The 21520-nt window shown below is 46.0% G+C and overlaps 1 protein-coding gene across 1 annotated transcript in view; it reads right to left on the minus strand.

The window, feature by feature from the left end:
* ANTXR1 (ANTXR cell adhesion molecule 1) overlaps positions 1-21520 on the minus strand; it is a 221256-nt gene that overhangs the window by 45350 nt on the left and 154386 nt on the right. Inside the window, exons 14-17 of the mRNA XM_036908236.2 lie at positions 19696-19737; positions 12699-12794; positions 12029-12196; positions 2145-2225 (exon numbers count right to left, since the gene is read on the minus strand). Coding sequence (XP_036764131.1) covers positions 2145-2225; positions 12029-12196; positions 12699-12794; positions 19696-19737 — 387 coding nt within the window. The remainder of the gene's footprint in view (positions 1-2144; positions 2226-12028; positions 12197-12698; positions 12795-19695; positions 19738-21520) is intronic.

The raw sequence follows: 21520 nt of genomic DNA on the forward strand, positions 1-21520 counted from the left end.
AAGATGTCTGTGGCCACTGCCATGCCTGCAAGGACACAGTTCTTTGCATCTATTTCTCTCGTGTGTCTTAAAATTTTAGCAGGATTTATTTTAAGAAGGTCTGTTTAAAAGGAGGCTAGACACTCATAATTTGTGACAGTGCTGAGAATGGTTAGCTAGAGACCTCCTGTACTTCGAATCTATTATTTTCGGTGATTGGAGAATGAAAATTCAAGGTGGTATTGTATTCCTCTCCATCATCTGTGGATGCAAATTCCATTCCATTGTTGGATTTGCCCAGTCAGCCTTTTGCCCCCAAATAGTGTTGGTTCTTGTACCTTATACATGATAATATTTCTGTCCTTCCTCTTGCCTACACCCCTCCCACATCTCAGGTTGACTCAGTTTATGCATTTGTTCTTGCTGAACTGTTCAGTGGAGAATGGAATGTTCATGTGTTTGAAAGGAGACGTTTTTCAGTTGCTTTGAAAAAAAAATGGGATTGTCCCTCTGACCAGCATTTTCTGTCACAAAAATAGAGCTGCTGAACCTGAGTTTAGCTATCTTACTGTTTTTTTCAGTCCATTAGGTGAGTCTCATGTATGCTAAAAGTGCTTAATTTTCCACAGAAACCAGATGTATAACTTATAAGACCAAATGCCACCCTGAGTACAAAGTTTATAGCCTAGGCTAATTTCTGTTAACTGCAGAGTTTGTACTTTAAAATTTGCTACAGCCCTGTGTTCTTGTTGACTTTCACAGACAAAATATAAATTCCATGTGCCATGAGGGCCAAGTTGGCCCAGCGTTTATACGACCTGGTTTCTTTCATGTCAGACTTGCATGCTGTCCCTGCCACAACCCAGAGCAGGAAGAGTTAACTGGGCGGTCGCTTGCACAAGCTATGAAACCTCAGAGCAAATCGCCTCAGCCACGAACCCTCAATTGTCACCAGGAGTAAAGGGAGCAGGGCCTGCCTAACAGGTCTGCTCTTGTGTTTTATTAGTTGTGCTGTGTTGGGCCAGGTAAGTGGGTACATCCAATACACATCATAGCAGTATGGTTTGAATTTTTGCATCAACCCCTCACAGACAGCAGAAAAGCACAAAGTAAATAATCATAATAATACTTGCTCCTGATTGAGCATTACTATGTGTTCAATGCTGGGCCCAATGCTTTACAAACATTACCTTCTCCAACCAGCCACATATGAAGTAATTATCATCTACTTTATAAAGATGAAGCTCAGAAAGGTTAAATGACTTCCTTCAAATTTTCCGGCCAGGAGAAAGGTGAGATTAAACCCCACTCTGCCTGACTTGAAAGGAGCTCTAAATTAGACACCCTTATTTTGCTTTTGGGTTCACATGCCTGGTTCATAGAGAAGTGGATAGAAGATGCAGGTCACTAGTAGTTGAGGGAGAATTGGGTCCAAGCTTTGTTTTACAAAATTTATGGAGGAGAGACTAGCTCTTCCAAGAAGACACAGCAGTGATGTGATTATCAGCACAACTGAGGCTGCTTCCAGCACTGTTACTATCTGAACAGAACAATTTATTCAGCTTCTCTTATGCTCCCTTTCCTCACTTACAAAATGAAGGCATGGACTAAGTGGTTTCTAAGGTCTCTGCTGTTTCTAAGGTGCCCCCTCTTCTAACTCCAGGAGAGCTGAAGACACTCCAGGCTTGGCCCTGAGAGTTTTGGGGCAAATCCTCCCCAGGGTAGAAGGTCCTACTGTGGTCCCAGCCCAGCTGGGCCCAACACCCGCTGGAAGATGGTGGGAGTTTCCTGTGGCCCCTATTCTGCCACCCCGTTTGGTGGCTCTGGCACCCTGTTCATCACCTCTGCCCAGTATGGCTGGGGAGCAGCTGGCTCTTTCCTGGGACTGCCTAAAGTAAGAGCTGGCCCTGTTTTATTCACTTGATGTACTTGTAAATTAAGGAGCTCAAGTCCTAGGAAGTTAAACCCAACATATTTCTGTCAAAATCCTTTTCAGAAAAGCAAGTAAAAGCTTAAGTCTTGTAAAAACCAGAATTTTGAAAATTAGTATCTGAGTTGTCACATGAAACAATACCAGGATTTGTATATCTGAGTTATTCTAGCTCAATAAGTCAGTGGAAAAGAGAAAAAGAATGTGTGTGTGGGACACCACTAATGACTCCTACCGTGTCTCCTGGCTGTGGACGCATCACAGACACACGATCGTATCCTTTCCGTAGCAGGACCCACAAGGCATCAAGTTTTCCCTGAAATAAAACACATGCACCAAGGTCACATATGAAAGCAGACCAGAGGCCAGCACAGACAGGTAGAACTTTCCAGATTATATAGTCACGTGAACAACACCCCACCAGCAATGTGGTAGAGACAGGATAAATTACTCTCCACTTCCTCAGTTCAAAATGTGGGCTTCAGGAATGCAGGAGAAGAGACACATAGCAGAGGACCCGGATGCTAGTGCAGGGTACACCTGAGACTTCAGTGCAGCCCCAAGTTTGCAGACATGCAGAAGTTCTTTCGGGCTCATGGCTTTGGTCCTTATCACATTTCTGGGCATAGCATTAGGGCACAAGTCAATCTTACCAACTTTCACTGATGTTTTTTCTTCCCACTTGCCTAGAGTTCACAAATGGAACAATGATGAGAAATGCAGGAAAATTACTAAACAGGAGTGTCGACAGGGCAAGACCAGGTAAAGGCCCCTGGCTGTCCCCTGGGCTCACTCAGCACCTACAACTTGCTCAGGAATCCCATGCTCAAGGGACAAATTACCAAAAATCACAAGCCCTTTGGCGTTGTGATGATTGACCGAATCTGAGAAAGTGAGACTGAGGGCTAAAGTGTGTGCTAAAGGGCGTCTAATGCTTCTAGCCATTCTAGGTCCCAGACATGCTCAATGCAGGCTGGTTTCTGCCACTGCAGATCCTGAGAAAACAGTAACATTTATTTAGCTTTGCTCTTCGTATTAACCCTGGTTGGTGACTCCATCAACAGGCAGGTGTCTTATTTGCCTTATTTTCCCTGTTGGCTCTTATGGTAAGAACAATCTCATTCTCTCCAGCTCCAGAGGTGGTGTCCTGTTCTCTAGGACCTGTGAGTATGTTACCTTCCATGGCCAGATGTGATTAAGTTAAGGATCTTGAGATGGGGAGAGTATCCTGGAATCTCCAAGTGGTCCCAGTCTAACCATATGCATCTTTAATAGAGAGAGGCAGGAGGGGCAGAGTCAGAGAAGGAAATGTGCCAACAGAAGCAGGGGCAGAGTGATTTGATGGGAGAAGGACTCCACCCACTGTTGCTGGCTTTGCAGGGGGAAGCGCGTATAAGCGGATGACTGTGGGCAGCCTCTAGACTCTGGAGAAGACAAGGAAACAGGTTCTCTCCTAGAGTCCCCAAGAGGGACGGGCTTCAGAACTGTAAGAGAATGAGTTTTGTGTTGTTTTATGCCACTAAGTTAGCAGTAATTTTTTACAGCAGCCATAGAAAACTAATACAGCTCTTACCACTCCCTCACATAGTCTATGCTTATTTGCTTGTCTGTTCCTCTGCCAGCTGGGATGCCAGTTCCAGGAAAACAGAGGTGTCCTGAGTTTTGTCATACCCAACCCTAGGGCAGCATTCGGTGCTCAATAGCTATCTGTTGGATGAATGAATGCATTTAGTGCTACTAAGTGCTGGGCCAGGTGCTTCTACATGTGTCTTCTCCCAAAGTCCTGAAGGGTTACGGAGAGGAAATGGAGGATTAGAGAGATCAACTAACTCACCCAAAGGCACACAGCTTATAAACTGGACAGGTGTGATTGGACCTCATGTCTAATTCCAAAGCTCTCATACTTGGTATTATACCAACTGCAGATTCGTCCTTGTGCAGATCCTCGGGCTGGAGTGCTTTAACTTAGAGCTTTTAGAACAGAGTTTTTAAACTGTGGATTGCAACTCTTCAAGTCCCCATGAAATGATTTTGTGTATTAGGACCAGAAATTTTAAGATATAAATAGAATAGGAAGGAAAATATTGAAATTAATTGCATAAGGTAAGGATAAGTATTATTTTGTGAAAAATTTGCATCAGTTAAACATGTAGAGGCATGTGTATGTGCAGGCATATGCACACCTAGGGCCATCCTGAGCCAAAAGTTATTTCCTGCTAGGATCTCTGTCAAGCATGTTTGAAAACACTGATCTGGAGAGGTCTTTGAAGGAGAGTGCTGAAAGGCTGGGGAAGTGTAGAGACCCCATGTTCCTGGACACAAAGCTTTTGCAGTGCCAGTGTTAATTGAAGAATACCATCTTGAAGATTTCATGATTGAAAATTATTTTCTGGTGGGTTATATTCAGATACAAGAAATGTGCCCTTGAACTTCTATAAACTGTTGTTGGAGTTCTTGGGGGTTAAACTTTGTCTTGCTAAGTATAATGTCTCTTATTTCTTTCAGCTAAGTATTTACAAAAGCCTCTAAAAATATTTTGAAATGACTTGAGGATGCTGGACAGGACTGCTGCTGTCTTCAGCAGGGTTTTTTGCATTAAACTGTTTCAATCATCAATTAAATGTTTTTCTTTAACATTCTTTGGGATAAGCATTTATATTTCAGGATATAACCAGGTGGATTTTCTGGACAAATGCCTCTTTTTTTCTTTCTCTTTTCTGGGGGACTCCCAGGATTTGGCTTGTCACTTGGCTCACCCAGGGGTACTGTGTGCTAACCACTCAACTGCTTAACAAAGGAGGAGCAGTGAGATGGGTCTGGAAGAAAATGCAGAAATTTAAAGCTAAATGCAAGCAAAAGAGCAGAAACCACCTAGATGTATAGCACCAGGAGAGTGGGTAGTAATTATGTGTCTTTGTGGCAACAGATCACAGTGTAATAGTTAAGCACCAAATGATTGGATTCAGACTGTACCCCTCACCAGCTCTGCAACTTTTGACAAGGAGTTTCACCTCCCTAAGCCTTACTTTTCTCATCTTTAAAATGGAGCTAATAATACTGTCTACTGAAAGGCTACAGACTTGCTACAAGGTTGACAGTTACATATTGAAGTTAGATACTTATCTGACAGGAAGTATTTATTAAATGTTATCTATGATCATGGTAATGCCATTAAAATGATAATTTGGGAGGCTCTCTAGAAAGAAGGAAGAGACTGTAACGCAGAGTGTAAGAATCCAGTAATTGCGACTTTACAAGCACACAGCTACTCGTCTTCCATTTTGTGCTCTTCCAACCCTATTTCCCTCTTTCCCTCAAGCCACACTTTCTCATTCCTCTGCTGCATGTCATGGTCTGGCTTCTAGGGCAGTGTTTGGTGGCCCCAACACGCCACCAAAGCGTCACTAGCCAAGGACATGCACGGCATCCTGAGGCCCCCTTTGGGCCTCGTTTCACTTGATTCTTCTGAGACCTGATGCACTAGGCCTCTCCCCACTGCACCCTTCTCTACTTCCTACCTGTCTTATTTGTCCTTTCCAGCCTCATGTGCTCCTTCTCTCTGCCTTCACTCCACATGTTGTGCGAACTCCCCTCGGCCTCTTCTAGGCACACCTCTCTGCTGATGCTCACCCTGAGTGCTCTTGTCTAGTCTCGTGGGTCAGACTTCCCCCTACCTGCCGATGGCTCACAAATTCCACCTTCAGCTTAGTCATCTGAGTTGGGAAGTAGGTGTATCCTTGGTGTTGAAAACCAAATACCACAGGTTGAACTATGTTTCTCCAGCCTGCGACTCCTTCTGCACACCCTGCCTGGGCTCATGGAACCACCAGCACCCAGACACGCAAGCTGGACACTGCCCACTCTTACCTCCTCTCCCTCCTCACCAGCTCACGTCCAGCTCGGGCCCCATCCTGTGGCTGCTCTCTCTGTAACAGCCCTCTGGCTGCCCCTGCCCATCCACCCTGCCCCACTGTCTCTGTGGCTCCTGCCATGCCCAGTCCCCCATCATCTGTCACTTGTCCTGCCAACAGTTTCCTGATCGGTCTTTTACCTCCAGGCCCTCAGTCCTCTCCTATTTGATTGATAATGGATTTCATTCCTAGCCTGAATGAAGAGATGCTCAGCAGCTAATAAAATGAACTAAGAAACATCTTGCTAGCAGTGTGAATTTAGGCAAGTGACCTACCGTCCTTCTACCTTGGTTTCTATACCTGGAAAATGGGAGTAGTAGTAGTTTGTACTTTTGAGGGTCAGGTGCAATAAAGGAGAGAGTGCATGGACAGTGCTTGGAGCTGTGCCCGGCCTGCCGCAGGTGCTCCACCCAGGTGCGCGCTTCCCCCAGGTGAGCCGCTGCGGCTGGGCTCTTCCGGCCACAGTGAGACTAGCTAGGTCCTGTTGTACCCTCAGTGTTCTGAGTTCTGACTGTCCCACCAATGCACCCAGTCTCCACTCTGTGACACAGAAAACAATCTGGGGAACCTACACATCCTGTATCTCATTCTACTCCTTTATAACATAGCTTTTTATTCAAGAGCTGAAGTAAGCTTCAGAGTAAGAATGTTTATAACTAAGAAGTGGATGAAAAAGTAACTCTAAAGTGAAAGAGAAGTGAACAGCAAATGCTCTTGGAGCCTTTTTTTTCCCTGAATGTGGGAAGAAGCCTGTCATTTTAAGACAGTAGCTAATAGGGTTATTAATAACATCACTCTGGGGCCAGAACTGCCTCGGAGGATTCTTCCAGCTTGTTGCTAGGCTTTACCCAAAGCCTGGAGAGAAGCCCTTGAGTTGACTCCACTGTTTATTTTAGATTTGAGCATCCAACACACACAAGCCTCTCCACAGGATGCATTTCAGGACCCTGGTCTTTACTCCTGAGAGATGCCCAACTGCTTCTGTGAAGCTAAAACAAAGACTTCCCCGTCAGTCTGGGGCCCTCTGCCAGAGTGTATGAGCTGACATTTAAAAATGGCTTTCTTTCCTATGAAGTTGACACATTTTGGCTGTAAAATGAGAAATTTACCGATTCCAGGCTCCCAACTGGTACCTCAGGTTCAGAACGTGCCTTCCAATCCACAGAGGCAGGCAATCTGGGAATTCTGTGTCAACTCTAGCTTTTGTTTCTCCCTAAACAATTGGACTGGGCCAGCAGTGTTCATGCGGCCATCATTCAAAGCATCCTGGTGCATGGGCTTTATGGCTGGGTTTCCTTTCCTTTCCTTGTTTTTTTTTTTGTGCCAGGCAGCAGCTGTGTCTTCTCCTCTGGTTTGTCTGCCTCAGTTATTTGGAAGTTAGTCGGAGGTTGATAATTTTGAGGGTAGTTCAATTTATAGTTCCACTATAGACTACCACTTGAATTTTCACACCTTATAATATATGGTGAATATTGTGACCCAGGCTTCCCCTCAAACTAAATACACTCATGCATAAAGTGGGAAACTTTCCCTACACACAATATGCTTGCACACAAATAGGGTCATTTTTGCTTTGCTCTTTTTTCCTTTCAGTCCCTGTTTAAAAAAAGCTTGGAATCATTCTGAAAGTATCCAGAGAGAGGCAAAAGAAGTCTGCTCAGCATCAGCAGGCCTGTCTGACACACTTCAGGCTCTGCTGGGCCTCCCTGGGCTGTGTACAGCTTCACCCTGGGTGGTTCCAGGCCTGCGTGCTGCTCGATTACAGGTCAGGTGCTGAAGGTGGGTTTGGGATGACAGGCTGGCCTGACAGAAAGTGAAGAGAAGCCCACCCTCTCCCAGGGCCCAGCTGGCCCTGCCCCATCCTAGATCTGGCTCTCTTGCAGAGAACAGCCAGCCTGCTAGGCCAGCCGGAGTCTGGCATTTGTCACTTGGCTGTCGTTTCTGTCATTTCTAGCCACGTGGAGTTGCTACTGACTGGAAAAGGAGAAAAATGGTTTCTCTGAGGGCTGCAAACCTTCCGGCAAACCTGAAAACATGCCTGGTTTTGATCAGTCTGGTGATCATATATCTGGGCATTATTACTCGAGCTTGTCTGAAATGGTCAGTCCTAGTCTAGTGAGAAGCATGGGATGGTGTAAATCCAGGGGGTGAGAACTGAGCAAAGGGAAACTCAGGACAAATATTGGAAAATTTCCTTGTCATGGGCCTGGGATAAGGGAAGGATGAAGTGTGGTCATTGCCTTAAATTGGACTGGTAGAGAGAAGCCCATGGTGGGCTCCTTCTCTTAATGAGCCCCCGTCGGGTTTGCTGAGCATATGTGCTCACCCACTTCTTAAACTGATTTCATGGAATACATGAAAAAAGTGAGTCAAATGCAGTACATTCAAACATATATATGATTCTGACCACTTTCACTGGAAAGATAAGTCTTCCTAGTACCTCTTGAAAGTTTTGCACTAGGTGGCATTGTTCGCTTTGTTTATATGGTTATTCTCTCTGAGTTGTGTGCCCCCTGCCCCTCTGTCTTCCTTATTCTAGGCGTGGGAAGCCTGACCTTTGCTGATGGCACCATCTGGTTTCCCACTGGTTGGGCCCATAGGTGGCACCAGAAGGAATGAGAAGGCAAGAGGAGGGAGAGGTTGGGGTGTTCATTCCTTCTGCTCTCTTCCTGACCCCCTGCTTCCAACAGTGGCTGCATTCATATAGAGCAAGGGTCTGAAAACATCTTTTATAAAGGAGAGTAAATATTTTAGGTTTTGTAGGCCAGGAGACAAGCACAAAGATATTATATATTATATAGGTACTTATGTAATTATTAAAAAATATAAAAACCATTCTTAGCTTGTGGGCCATAAAAAAGATGGCAGGACAGATTTAGATTGCTGATTCCCTTTCTGTGGCCACAGCTCCTATAGGGTGGCCTCTTCCCCAGGGCACTGGCTCTAGTGACACCACCGCCTCTCCCTACCCCACTGTGCTAGTCTGTGGGTGCCTTACCAGCACTATGGGCACCCTGAGCCCTGCCCACAGCTATGTTAGTTCAACCTTTTTAAGTGTGCCTTCTGTTTCCTGCCAGGACTGTGATAAATCCAACAAAAAGGTCAACAAAATGAAGAAGAATTGGTGGTTCTGCATGAGGCTAAATGTTTTGGCTAAGGCTTAGTGATGTCCAAAGGCCCCGTGGCCAAAGTGGGGCTCATCATGGCGCATGCAACTGGTTCAACAGTGTGAATGCTGGAGTTCTGGTAGCAAGTCTGCCCTTTTTCTTCTGGATAAACAGCACACATCATTGCTCTTGAATGCCTTTCTGTGCTTCCGTTCTCAAGCCTCCTTGTTCCCACCCTTCTCTCTCCCACCTGGCAAAGATACATATCAGATGATCTTTTTCTCTCCTCTCCTCAAGGAGATGCCAAGAGGAAGGTCACCTTCCTTGGACTGAGGGCACCAAAGGGGGCTGTGTGGGCCAGAGAAGATGGTCTAACCAGTGTCTAATCGCTGGGAGTGATTTCATCATTGCAGCCTATGCCTCAGCTCTTTAACAAGAGATGGTGAAGTCCCTGCCTGGTGCCTGGCACAGTGCTGTTCATTGGTGATTTAAAGATGAGTTAAGCATGTGGTGCCCTAGGGGGTCAAATCTGGAGGAGAGAAGACTCATCAACGTGGGCAATCCCACGAATGGGCCACTGTCCATCTCCTATCTAGCAGAGGGAGCTGAGTAAGTGTTGGCATGAACCGCTCCACTAGCAAGAGGAGCATTCACACTTTTTTGTGTCCTAACAAGGGAGGCCTGTAGAGGACTTAACCCACCAGGGTCACATGTCTTTTCCATCTGGTTATCTGGGGGATTCCTTGACCCTCAGATTCTCAACCACTTAACATTAATCCAGCAGCTGTGTCAGTGGTAAAAATGGACTGTGAAATCTAATGTGGTTCCTCTTGCTGAGACTCCTGACAAATCACCGAGGTATGATTATGGCTTCTTTGTCAGGCACCGCAGTTTCTACCCTTAGGGAATTTACTGTTAGACTGCCTGGAACCTTCGGTGACAATTTCTTAAGTGACTTGTTAAAACCCAGATTACTGGGTACCCCCTTCAAACTTACTGATGCAGTAGATCTGAGTTGGGCCTGAGAATGTGCATTTCTAACAGGTTCCTGGGAATGCTGCTGCCCAGGGACCACACCATGAGAATCTGGCTCTAGCACTAAAGGGGAGGCTCGGGAGCAGGGCTGCAGAGGGAGTGGTAACCGGGGCAACAGAGGGGCTTGGATGTGAAGTTTGGAGAGGGAGGCATTGGGGAAACAGGGGTTTCATTTGATGAGAAAAAGTGAGGAAGTTGTGAGGGCCAGTGTGCCTTTGAAGGCCTTGTGTGAGTCAGTAGGTTTGAGACATTAGGCCTGGAAGTCAATTTTTAAAGCTCTCCCAGCTGCTTCTGATATTCAGCTCGGTTTGAGAACCTCTATATACTCAGCATCCAGCAGGGCCTGGCACATAGTAGGTGCACGACAAATACTCATTGAATTGATACTAATTCCAAGTGTATGTTTGGAATGTTTTTGGCTTTCTAAATCTTGTCCTCCACATCTCTATTTATTTCATAAGACTCAGTCTTACACCACCAGTTAATAGAGGAATAACATGCTCTCAAGCAGAAATTGGATTCTTCAAACAGAATTAATGTTCTCTCAGTGTCCAAGATTACAGAAATGAAAACCTGGCTAAAACTGGGCTATACCCAAATATGTTGTATTAGTCACAAAGTACAGATCTCTGAAAACAACATAATAGAAAATTCCCTTTCTCCTTCATCTCTGAGATTCTCTTTGGCTCCTTCCTGTCTGCACATGCATGCACGCCACTGCATGTTGCGCATTAGAAAATAATTAGAAGCAAACAGCTGTTACTCAAGCAAGCTACATTTCACCCACATCTTTCCAGAGTTCAATCCATTGCTCCAGGGGGCTTATCTTAAAAAGAAATCTCACTGCTTTAAACACAGCAAGCCAAAAGGAAAATACATTGCAATTAGTGTAGCTAGCTCAGCTGAGAAGAGACAACTACCAATAAAATTTCACTCCACTGTTTAAAATGGTTATTTCTTGTGATTTCATAGGAGAAGGGCTGCTCTAAAATTAGCAATTAATTCAATGAATGATAAAACTTTTGCTGTCGCTAGAAGAGGAGTAAGGCTATGTGTGTGTGTGTGTTTGTGTACACATTTGTGTGTATGTGTCTGTTTGCATGTGCACGTGCTTGTGGTGAGGAAAGCTGGCTCTTACATGTCTTTCACTTGGGGCCTTGGTATTGGCCAAGTTCTGTCTGTAGATATACCTAGAAGCTATAGGTCTGAATTGGAGACTTAGGTTCCAGGTCTGGGCAGAGAAAGGACTTTGCTTATCTCAGTTTCCCTCCCATATGAAATGAGGGAGTGAAATGAATGAGGGATTTGGGATGGATGCTCTCAATGTCTTTTCAGCTGTTATTTTCTAGTGTTCTCTGACAACTGACATAGAGCAGATGTTTATGCTAAAGAGCAAGGGTATTGAATGAACCATATGAATTCAAAGACAATTGTACCCAAGAGTAAGAGAAAAGAAAACTTCAGGAAGCATAAACTGGTCCCTACGGCTTAAACTTCCTAAACGTTAAGGAAACCACCAAAGAGGCTTCAAGCTCTGGAGCCACTGGGGGAAGAGAGATGGTGGAGAAAAAAGGGGTTTTGATTGCAGCTAAGAAGAATGAGTTCTAGATCCATGGCCAGTGTAATCCACCAGTGTGTCCTGATACATTCACAAGAGGCTTGGATAAATGGGAATGGACTTATGTTATGACATGAGGAAGGGTGATAAGGCACAGGGGGAATCCTGCCATTTTTGTTAGACAGTGGGATTGCCTACAATGAAGTTATGAGATGTCATAGAAACTCATAATGATCCTCCAGGTTACTTCACAGGTCTCTTGACTCATAGTCTATTTGCATTCCACTGCTTTGCCATGGTGATATTAAAAGGCCTACTTCTCAACCTTGGTGATGTGGAAATGAAGAAAGTAAGTACCTGTACTTTTCAGTCCATGATTTTAGAAATTTGTTCCTTTGTGATACCTGGACTTTGGCTTGATATTTTGTCATGTCAAAAGAGTCTGATTCTCACCATGTAAGTGTTTTATTAGGAGTGATGACGGATTTTTGAGTAGAATGAGACACACCTTGATCGGAGAGTACCACTTCCGGGGGGAAGAGGGCCGACGCATGTTGTTGTTGAGATTTCGAGGTTCGGGGAATTCATACTCCTGCTCTGGCATCTTCACTCTTGCATTCTTTGCCTTTTCCAACTTAGCACCTTCTTCTGTGGAGCCCTTTTCTCCCCAACGGACCTAAAATAAATAATATACACTAAAACAAAGTAACACAGTAAAATATGATGCCCTTGAGAACGGCTGTCACAAACCTGTATGTGATGTGCAATGCCAGAGCTACCGAATCTTCAGGGCCTTTGGGTTTTGAGGGCCAAAGAGGAGGGAGGTGTAGGAAGGGGAGAGAGGGAGGGCTGAAGGGGCAGAGAGAGCAAGCCACATGCATGGTTATTGCCCAGCCCATGAGGACAGTATGTGCAAAGGCCTTGCAAGCCCAGGTAAAAACGTTTTGGATTTTATTCCAGTGACATTGAGGGGTTTGAGCGGATGAGTGAACTGCTCTGGCTCAATAGTGGGCAAGATATGGTGAGGTACAGGTAAAAGGCCGTACCTCCCATCTCTCCATCTGATGCCTTACAAGCCATGCCCTTGCCAGATTCCATATGAGTTTTCAGCAGGTGGCTTTGGTTTTCCACCAGTGAGTGTCACCACGTGGATATGGGTGCATTCTCTGTCCTCTTACCTCCATCCTTTTAATGCCTCCAACACCTCGCCCACCATAGTATGAGGCATCAACTGTAGGCCACTTCTTCTTGGGCAGACCATCGTCATCTTCTTCCTGTGGGGAGACTGTCACACGTGAGGCAAGCAGAGCCCCACTGCTGCAGGCATGTGTCCACTATGGCAAGTGGACAGGGGCAGACTGCCTGGGTTACATCCAGGGCTACCACTCATGGGGCCCTGGGCAAGGCACGGAAACCCACTAGCTCATCTTCCTTATCACTGTCCATCAGTGTAGTAAGATGCCACAGATCTGTTGACCCTACTTTTGAAAGTGTGACTTTACCTCCACCTCCATCACCACTCCACCACGCTGGTCCCCAGCCCTGTAAGTCTTCTCCCCCTAACTGACCTCCCTGCAGCCTTCTTGTCTACAAAGCAGCAGAATAAAGCCCAAACCACAACCCTGCCCTGGGAGCGTGGGCATGTGCTTGCCTCTTCAGCCCGCTGGTCCTCTCTCAACGGAGATGCTCTCTCAAATGCTCTGAGCACATTCCTGTCCGAAGCCTGTGCACAAGCTGTTCCCTTATCCAGGAGTGCTTTTTCCTTGGTCTTCTCATGGCTGGATCTTTCTTACCACTCCCTGGAGAAGCCTTCCCTGGATATCTTTCTAGAGGAGCCCTGCTCTCTTCAACCCATCAGTCTGTTTCTATTTTTAGTTAAGGATCTCATGATGACTTGATATTTATTTATTGTTGGTCTCTCCAAGCTGGAATGTAAATTCCATGGACGCTTCTGTTTCTTTGTTGTGTTTACCATTGTATTCTCAGCTTTTAGAACCACACCTAGTATGTGGTAGGTGCCCAAGAATTATTTTTTGAGTTTACAAATAAATTAAATGAAATCGTTCAAATAAAACAGTTACCTCAGCACCTGCAACTTAGGGACAAGAAGCTAGCACTTACTCTTTTTATTTTAGAAGAAGGGAGTAAACAAGAGGCGTGTGTAACTTTACAGATGGAAAGGGAAGGATAAGTAGCAAACCTGCTCCTCATCCTGGCATGGTAAGTATTCCTGTTGCCGGGAGAAACAAATCAGCGTCTACAGTCATGGATGGGTTATAGGGTGGTGGCATGATTTCCCTCGTGGGTAGAGAAAAGAAGCTGAGAAAGGAGCCTGTAAAGCAGAGGACTGAGCCAGAGGATGAAATTGCTCCGAACAAGCCTGCCTCGCCAGCCTTGTGTCGGTAGTTTTAGGCAAGCCAAGGGCTCAGAGTGGAGTCCTATGCAGCGCCACCACCGTGTGCAAAGGGACATCTCAGGCGGGAGGCAAGGGGCAAAGCGAGAGCAGCGAGTCCGCGGGGAAGAGATCAGAGCCACAGTAACAAAGCAGAACAGTACACGTTACCCCACGAGGACCCCCTGAATGATCTGCTGTGCGGGGGATGGGCGAGCTGCTTTTTAAAAAAGTTAAAAAATTTTAATACAGCTTAAAGGACAGTGACCATGGCAGACCAGAGGACTGTAACATTCTGGCAGTGGACACTTGGGTTAGTCTCTCCTTTTAAAATTGATCTGTCCTGCATCAGGACGCTGTGAGCCCTTGAAGGCAGCGTGGATTCTTTTGACCCTTGCGCTCTAGGTGTGGTACACAGTAGGCGCTCAATAAATTCGTCCTGCGCACGGAGCTGCTGCTCACCTCGCCTCGTCCGTGCCGCGCAGGATTTGCAGCAGGCTCTCTTTCGAGACGGAGCCCGGTGAGGGGGCCGGGCGGCCTCCTGCGCATGTGCGGGGCCAGCGCTCCCACAACAGGAAATGCCGAGCCTGAAATCTGCTCGGCAAGCCTGCTGTTTAATCCCCTGACCAGAGCTCGCCTGCCAGCCTCACACAGCAGCAGCGAAAGACAACGCAAAAGCCCAGGGTTTGACCAACGGGACGGTCAGAATTTCCCTGCAGTTACCATGGCTCTGTTTACACATTACGGGAGAGTTTTGCAATCTTCAGAAGAGAAGGGAATCTTTGATGTCTTTTCATTTGGCCCCAGACTAATGGGGTAAAATCACAGTCACCAGCAATTCCACTAAGAGTGTGGGCGGCACCTAAGGTGAAACCTTACATCTAATTGAGCATAAAGTCTCTTGGTACGTTCCGCTGGCATTGTCCTTCAAGGCGGCAGGAGGGTGTGGAAAACCCACCAGTATAGAAATCCTCCGTGAGTCCTGGAGGACGGACTGGGTGAGCCAGATTGCTTTGCATGAGCAAAGTAGTAGGAATCAGGCATTTGTAGGCAGTCAGCGGACGATGGGCAGAAAGAGTGGTATGAGCTATCAGCACACTGCCCAGGGCCACTTGAGGGGGCCGCACGAACCTCCTGGTCGTGGAAGTGACAGGGATGGTAAAGAGGAGGCTGTTTAGTATGTCAGAAGTTGCTTGCTGGCTGACTTGTGTTATAACCCATCCTGTACTGTCAAACCTTTTAAAGTCCCTACACTGAGGGCCTTGTGCTGCTGTGTCTTTGGGGGGCTGAAGGAGTCAGGTTTGCTAGATGGTGCCCAGCAAGTGAAGATGAGATATTACAGAAAAAGCAAGAGGTAGGAGTCAGTGGTGGCTGGAGAAACCACAGAGATGATGGAGAGAAGCTGTATTTAAATCTTAAAGGATGTGGTGCCCCCACCCCGTCCAGTGGGCTGACGTTTGGGTAACATGTGGCAGCATAATGGCCCGTTTTGACCTGCTTGTCCTCACAGACCCGCTCCAGGGAGAAACCACGGTAGATAGGAAGCCTGGTGCACACGTTCATTTGGTCTGTACCTGGACTGCTGCCTCAGACACTGAACTTTTCCTCCTTTCCAATCATGCTGCGCTTTTGTATGACTCCATGCTTCGACATTCATGGCTTCCTGTGCTTAGAACGCCTTCCCCCCTCTTCTTCCACTCATTTTTAAAGATATCACTGGGGTGTAACCTCTTCTGTGAAGAGCTCCCTGATTCCCCATAGAATTCAATGCTCCTTTCTTACCTTCCCCACATCTCCTATACTGACCTTCACTCACTCAACAGAATTTAACTATTAGATAGTTACTAAGCACACCAGCGAGAAGAAGAGGTGAGATCTCCCATCGTAGGGCTGCCTCCCCCCTCTATCCACACACAGACTGTGCATTGGACAAGTCTGTGGATTTAGAGTGAACAGCCCTCAGACTCAACCTATAGGTCCTTTACCATGCTGCTTCTCTGATATCCATTTGCTGGAGGAGCCACATGGCCAGTTTGGCCCAACAAGCTCTCAACCCCCACCTTACTGCGGGCACCAGTGATAACTATCTATGGAAAGGAGAACATAACTGAAACAGAATTGAGCCCAAGGAAATAGTTTTAAGCCAGTCTTTAATTCACTTAAAATTTCACTGAACTGTGAACATCTCAACTCATTATGCTCAGCCCTGAACAGCCCCTAAAAGGGCCTTCTATTTGTCTATTCCTTCATTCACTCACTCAAGCATCTGTAGTTCAGCCCCACTGTTTGTCAGTGTTATATTTTGAGAAAAATAAAGAGAATGCAGCTGTCAACAAGATCATTAGTATTTATAGAGGCATAAGCTTTGTGAGTGTGTGACATGAAGGAAAGGTCCAAGGCCACAGAAACGGCCAGGCTCGGAAGGCTCTGGAGGGCAGGGCCTAAAGGAGACTGGCTGTTCTGTCTCATCTGAACTCTTTGGGGATGAGCCAGAGAGGTCATGCTCACTGTCAGCCTTGGAGATCAATTCCTAGGAATGAACTGGCAAGTGAGAAAAATTCAGCAAAGCTTTTCTTTATAAATACAAAAAAGTCCAGCTGACTTAAGATTGTCCTGTTCTGAGTTACATTTAACCTGTCATGACACCATCAAACTGTTTGCATCCCCACAGTGAGTAAGGACAGCACAATGATTGTCCTATATTTAACACTAAAGAATGGGGTGTTTGCTTTTTTAGAAGCAATGTTCTTTTTTTTAACTTCTGAAATACAGGATACAGAATTCTAGCTGTTCTAGGACTTCTGTTTGCAGTAGATATGTGTGTGTGTGAGGGCCCATGTGTGAGTGTGTATGAGAATGTCCACTGGAAAGAAGGTGCCTGGAAGCAGCTCGGCCCCTCACCCGTCCAGAGTGGGAGGCTGGTCTGGCTGCCTGTGTAGATATAGCTCTGAGGGGTACCAGGCCTGCTGCTATTAGGAAGTATGATTTGTTTGGTCCTAAACAAGTTGTATGATTTTTCCATAGCTCAGTTTCCCATCTGGAAATGCTTGCTACAGAGAAATTGTTAGGATCAGTGAGTGTAACAAACCTGGAAATAAGTTCATCATTACAAGCCAGGTGCTTATTATGAATTGTATGCCCCTGGTTGTCAATGCCTCCAGTAAGCATCCTTCTCCCTCTCAAACAGAGGTAATCCACAGAACTACAGAGTCAGATGAAGTATTTCATAATTGGACCCTTCCACAAACTGCCCATTGTTTGGAATACTAGAGACTTAGTGAGGAATACTCACTCAGCTGTCAGTTATAGAAGACTCAACCCAAGAAATACCTTGCTTAGCTGTTAAAATTGAGCTTCCTTGCTTTTGTTGAGGTCTCAAATTTTCAAGCAATTTTTCTTTGTCTTTTCTTTATACAGAAGTATCACTGTTGGTTGCATGGAATATCAAAAAGTCATGGCTTTTCATAGTGTATATTTGATATTCCATATTAAAGAGGATCACTGAGAGCTCATTATGAAGTTGTATTCATTCTCTAAGTTTAGTTACTTAAATAATAGAGAAACCTAACAGGATATGATGCTTATAGGACTGATAAAAATTTGGATAATTAATATTTAACTTGTTCATACATATGTCAGAGGGTGTTTGACTTTATATAGCTATTAGTTGAGTGTTAGACACTGTATTAAGCTCCTTGACTGTATCAAGTCAAAGATTAACTGGATATAGATCCTGCCCTTCAAGTAGCTAATGGCCTTAAACTTTGATGCAGAAGAAAGAGTCAATAAGATACCCCTGGAATGCAAAGAAGGGAGAAATGAGAAATTAGTCATGATGGAAGGAATTACATTGTGTCTTATGTGAGCTGTGCCTGGAGCACTGGTTGGATTAGAATACAAGGAGCTAGAGTGAAGAATGTTCTAGAAGTCTAGATTCAGACTATGATTATCAGGGCATTGTGTAAAATACTTTATATGGACTAAGTTATGTTACCTGTTTCTGTGGGATTTCTTTCTTTCTGCCAAATACATTGAGAAGGAGGTAGGGCTGCTTAACTCTTGGGGACAAGGAACTCCCAGGGCCAGCACCCATGCTAAGGCCAGCCCAGAAACAACTGCAGGTCTAACACACCCTTTAGATCTCAAGTATCCCAAGGGTGTCATTCCTTTTCAGAAACCAGGGCTGCCTTCTTCAGGCAGAAGAAATATTTCTACAAAAATATTAGATCAAACTGGAAAAACTCAACTAGGTGTTTTTCTGGTCTGGGCTCTTGTATTTGTCCTCCAAAATTGTATTGTTGGGTATTGTACTTCATTCTGCAAATACTTATTGAGCTTGTTCTCTCTGTGGAGCCCTATGCTAGATGCTGGGGTCTGGGGTCAACCACACCCTACAGGCTTACTTAAGTCTCCTGGTGTATTCTGGCCATGGTGGCTGCCACATCACTTTCCAAAGGCAAATGCAGAGGCAGCACCAGAATAAAGGGCAGCAACTCCTCTAACTGAGCATAAGGAGGGAAGGGAACACTCTTCATCTCAGGGCAGAGAGTACCCTCATCAGGGCAGAGCTTCTCACCCTATTTTCCTTTGGGAGTATAGAGACAGCTGCACACAACAGCCACACAGCCAAACTGGAATCCTGAACTAGGCACGGTGCTTTCTTCTGAAGGATAAAGAAAGGGCTTTTGTGGATGTAAAGAGGATTTCTTTTCTCCAACCTCTTTGCACAGCAATGTAATTTCCTCCCTTGATTTCTGGGCAGAAAGTTAGCATTCCAACAGTATGTGCTTTAATTGATTGCAGCCATTAAATCTCTTGGCTTACATGCATATGGTTCAGGATATAAAAGCCACATGGAATTTTAAATTTAATCATTATTCTTTCTGTATTAGGAGACTTGACAAAGGCGTTGGGAAGAGGAATGGTGAAGGGGTGGCACACAGCTTGCACACAAGAGACCTTAGGGATGAGGACAGTGAACTTGAAACCTCATCAGTATATCTTTTGGCCCCACTCAAATTTCAGACCCGTACCTTGGCTTCTAAACTGGTGAGCGTGGCATCCAGGGAGGCTGGTTATCTCAGGAGTGATCAGAGGATCAGGAAAGCCACTGGCCAGGTTTTCTGCCCAGGGATGTTCCCTCTTGCCATTAGCCTTTAATGCCTCCACAATATTGTACCCCAGGCCACCCTTGCACCAAAACTGCTTACTGCCAATTTATGGTGGAGTCTAAGGTGTTTTTTTTTTCTTTCAAATGATGGGGATCTGAGAGCAAGGCCAGGGTATTAGCATATTTCCCTCCAGTCTATTTTCTTTACTGCCTGGCAAATCTTTAGGTAACATTGTTTTAAGTTAAAGAAAAATGGAACACTCTAGCATCCAGCTGCTCCCAAACCACTGTTTGATGGAGGATATGGAAAATTTGCCCTGATCTACACATATAAAGAAAACATAAGTCTGCAGAGGAAAGAGAAACCTGAAGTGTCTGTTTTACAGGAAAAGATTGTATTGATCAGAATATTCAGTTTTACAGCTCAAATTTTATCTTTGCAGGGAGAAAACCCTCCAAACTATTCTGCCATTGGTTGCTAAGTTAGTTCAGTTCCTCTTCATCTTTGGTTCAGAAAGTGCCCAAACTCTCTCCTTGCTAAGTTGTATGCAGTGGGAGCCTGGGCCTGACTTAGCTCTGCTTTGCAGGGTCCTGAGTCTCGGGTCAGCCCAACCAGCCACCTGCTCCACTGTGCCACCCTGTCCACCTGCTGCAACCTGCTGTGGTCACTTACCTCACTCTCCTCAGCAGGGGGTGGAGGGACCTCCTTGATAATCTGAGAAGAAAAACAAAAGAGACCAAGTCAGTGGAAATCTCCAGCTCCCTGCTTTCCAAGAGGCCTGCTCTCGAGAGGTGCCTTGGTAGCATGGCCCTGATTACCACAGTGGTGGGCCCATGCAAGGCAGGCTCAATCAACGCCAGGATGCGTCTTTTTGGGCACAACAGCTCATTAGTTAGAGCATGATCCAGGCTGAGGGTTCCTTTCTCCATTATGTGTTTTATATGGAGAAAAAAGTGTTCCACTGTTGACAGTTCATCTCTTATCCCAGGTAGCTACCTTGCAAATCTGTTCACTCATTTATACATCAAATCATCCACTCACCCAAGAGTCTACACATTTAACAAAGAATTGTACGTGACAGAGGTTAAGATGGTGCTGCAGAGATGAGGCAGGCATGGGCCACACTCCGGCTGTGGGCAGTCCTGTCATGAGGCACTGGCCTCACATGGCCCCCACAGGGGGAGAGTGTGATTGTCAGATGGACCAATTCCTGACAGAGCAGCAAAAGAAGGGAAACCAGGGTTCTCTGAGGCCCTGACGTTTTAAGGGGTGCAAAGATTTACACAACAAAACTGTGAAGACTACACCCCACAGTTGCCTTATCTTCAGAGCTGAAGATGGTTGTGTGGACACCCTGGGCGGGCAAAGCGATTCGGAGTCCTTCTGACAATGAGAAGATGAGTGACACATGGGAGAAGGGCAGGGAAGGGGGCTGCTGGGCACAGCAGCCTCTCTTCATTCTTGTCCCCAGTGTGCACACCCCATTCATTAAAGCAAAGGCCTTGTAGTTAACTGGATTTAGAGTCTTTTACGAGGCAGTTTGGCCATTATCTACTGTGATTCCCCCATGTCCCTTGGGGACTCCTTCCCATCATTCTAATCTTATTATTGAAATTTTGGATGCCCTACATCCTTTTTGTCGGAGGATTCTGGTAAATACAAAGCTCATTACATATCTCTTGATGTCTTCACGTCAGGGCCGGCCTGGACCGCTTTGTGGATAGATGTCCAGGCACTGCCCACAGGCCAAGCTCCTCAGTCTTCTAGCTGGAGAGCTCTCCCAGCGGCAGGCCAGGCTACCTGCTAGGCGTCAGGCTCTTCCCCACCGCTCCCGACTAGGCACACGCGTCCTTTGATTTGATGACTATTCTGGGACCTCATCTGGGCTCTGATCCCCACTGCTGTCATCCATGCTACCACTGTCTGTACTGTCTTCTCTGTGTATTGAGACAGGCTACTGACTCGTGGCTTACTAACACCAGCGAAGGGACAGACTCCAGTCATCTGAAAGGACTGTATTCAATTAATTAAGAGGCAGAAGCGAAGGCCTCCAGGGTTTTCAAACCATCATTTCATCTGCCTCCACTTCCTGGCCACTGTGGGAGGCCTGCTAAAGCCATGCTTTGCTCACCCACTCAACACTGGCTCTGATTTTGTTAAGGAAATCTCTGGGGAGGGCCATTACTGCCCAATGCTGACTTCCCATCATCCCAGAGGCAGGGATGCTTTTAAAACAGGAAATTCCTGCAAACTGGAGGCAGGGGCAAGGAGCTGGCGACTGCAATCTGGAATGCATCTCTTCTCTTAGGGCAAGGTTAGGGAGGGGAGTGAGAGGGAGAGCAGGATGTTTGGGAACACAGGCAGCTGTTGACAAGCCAGCTGGGGGCAGTACGCATGAGAAGTCCTCTAGGTTACAGAGGTCAGTGAAGGGCAGCTGGGTTTCTGTCCGCACAGGGCTACCAGCTTCCTCCCTCTCTACATGGCACAGCGTGCTTGT

The sequence above is a fragment of the Manis pentadactyla genome, chromosome 2 (assembly GCF_030020395.1).
Source record: "Manis pentadactyla isolate mManPen7 chromosome 2, mManPen7.hap1, whole genome shotgun sequence".
NCBI lineage: Eukaryota > Metazoa > Chordata > Mammalia > Pholidota > Manidae > Manis > Manis pentadactyla.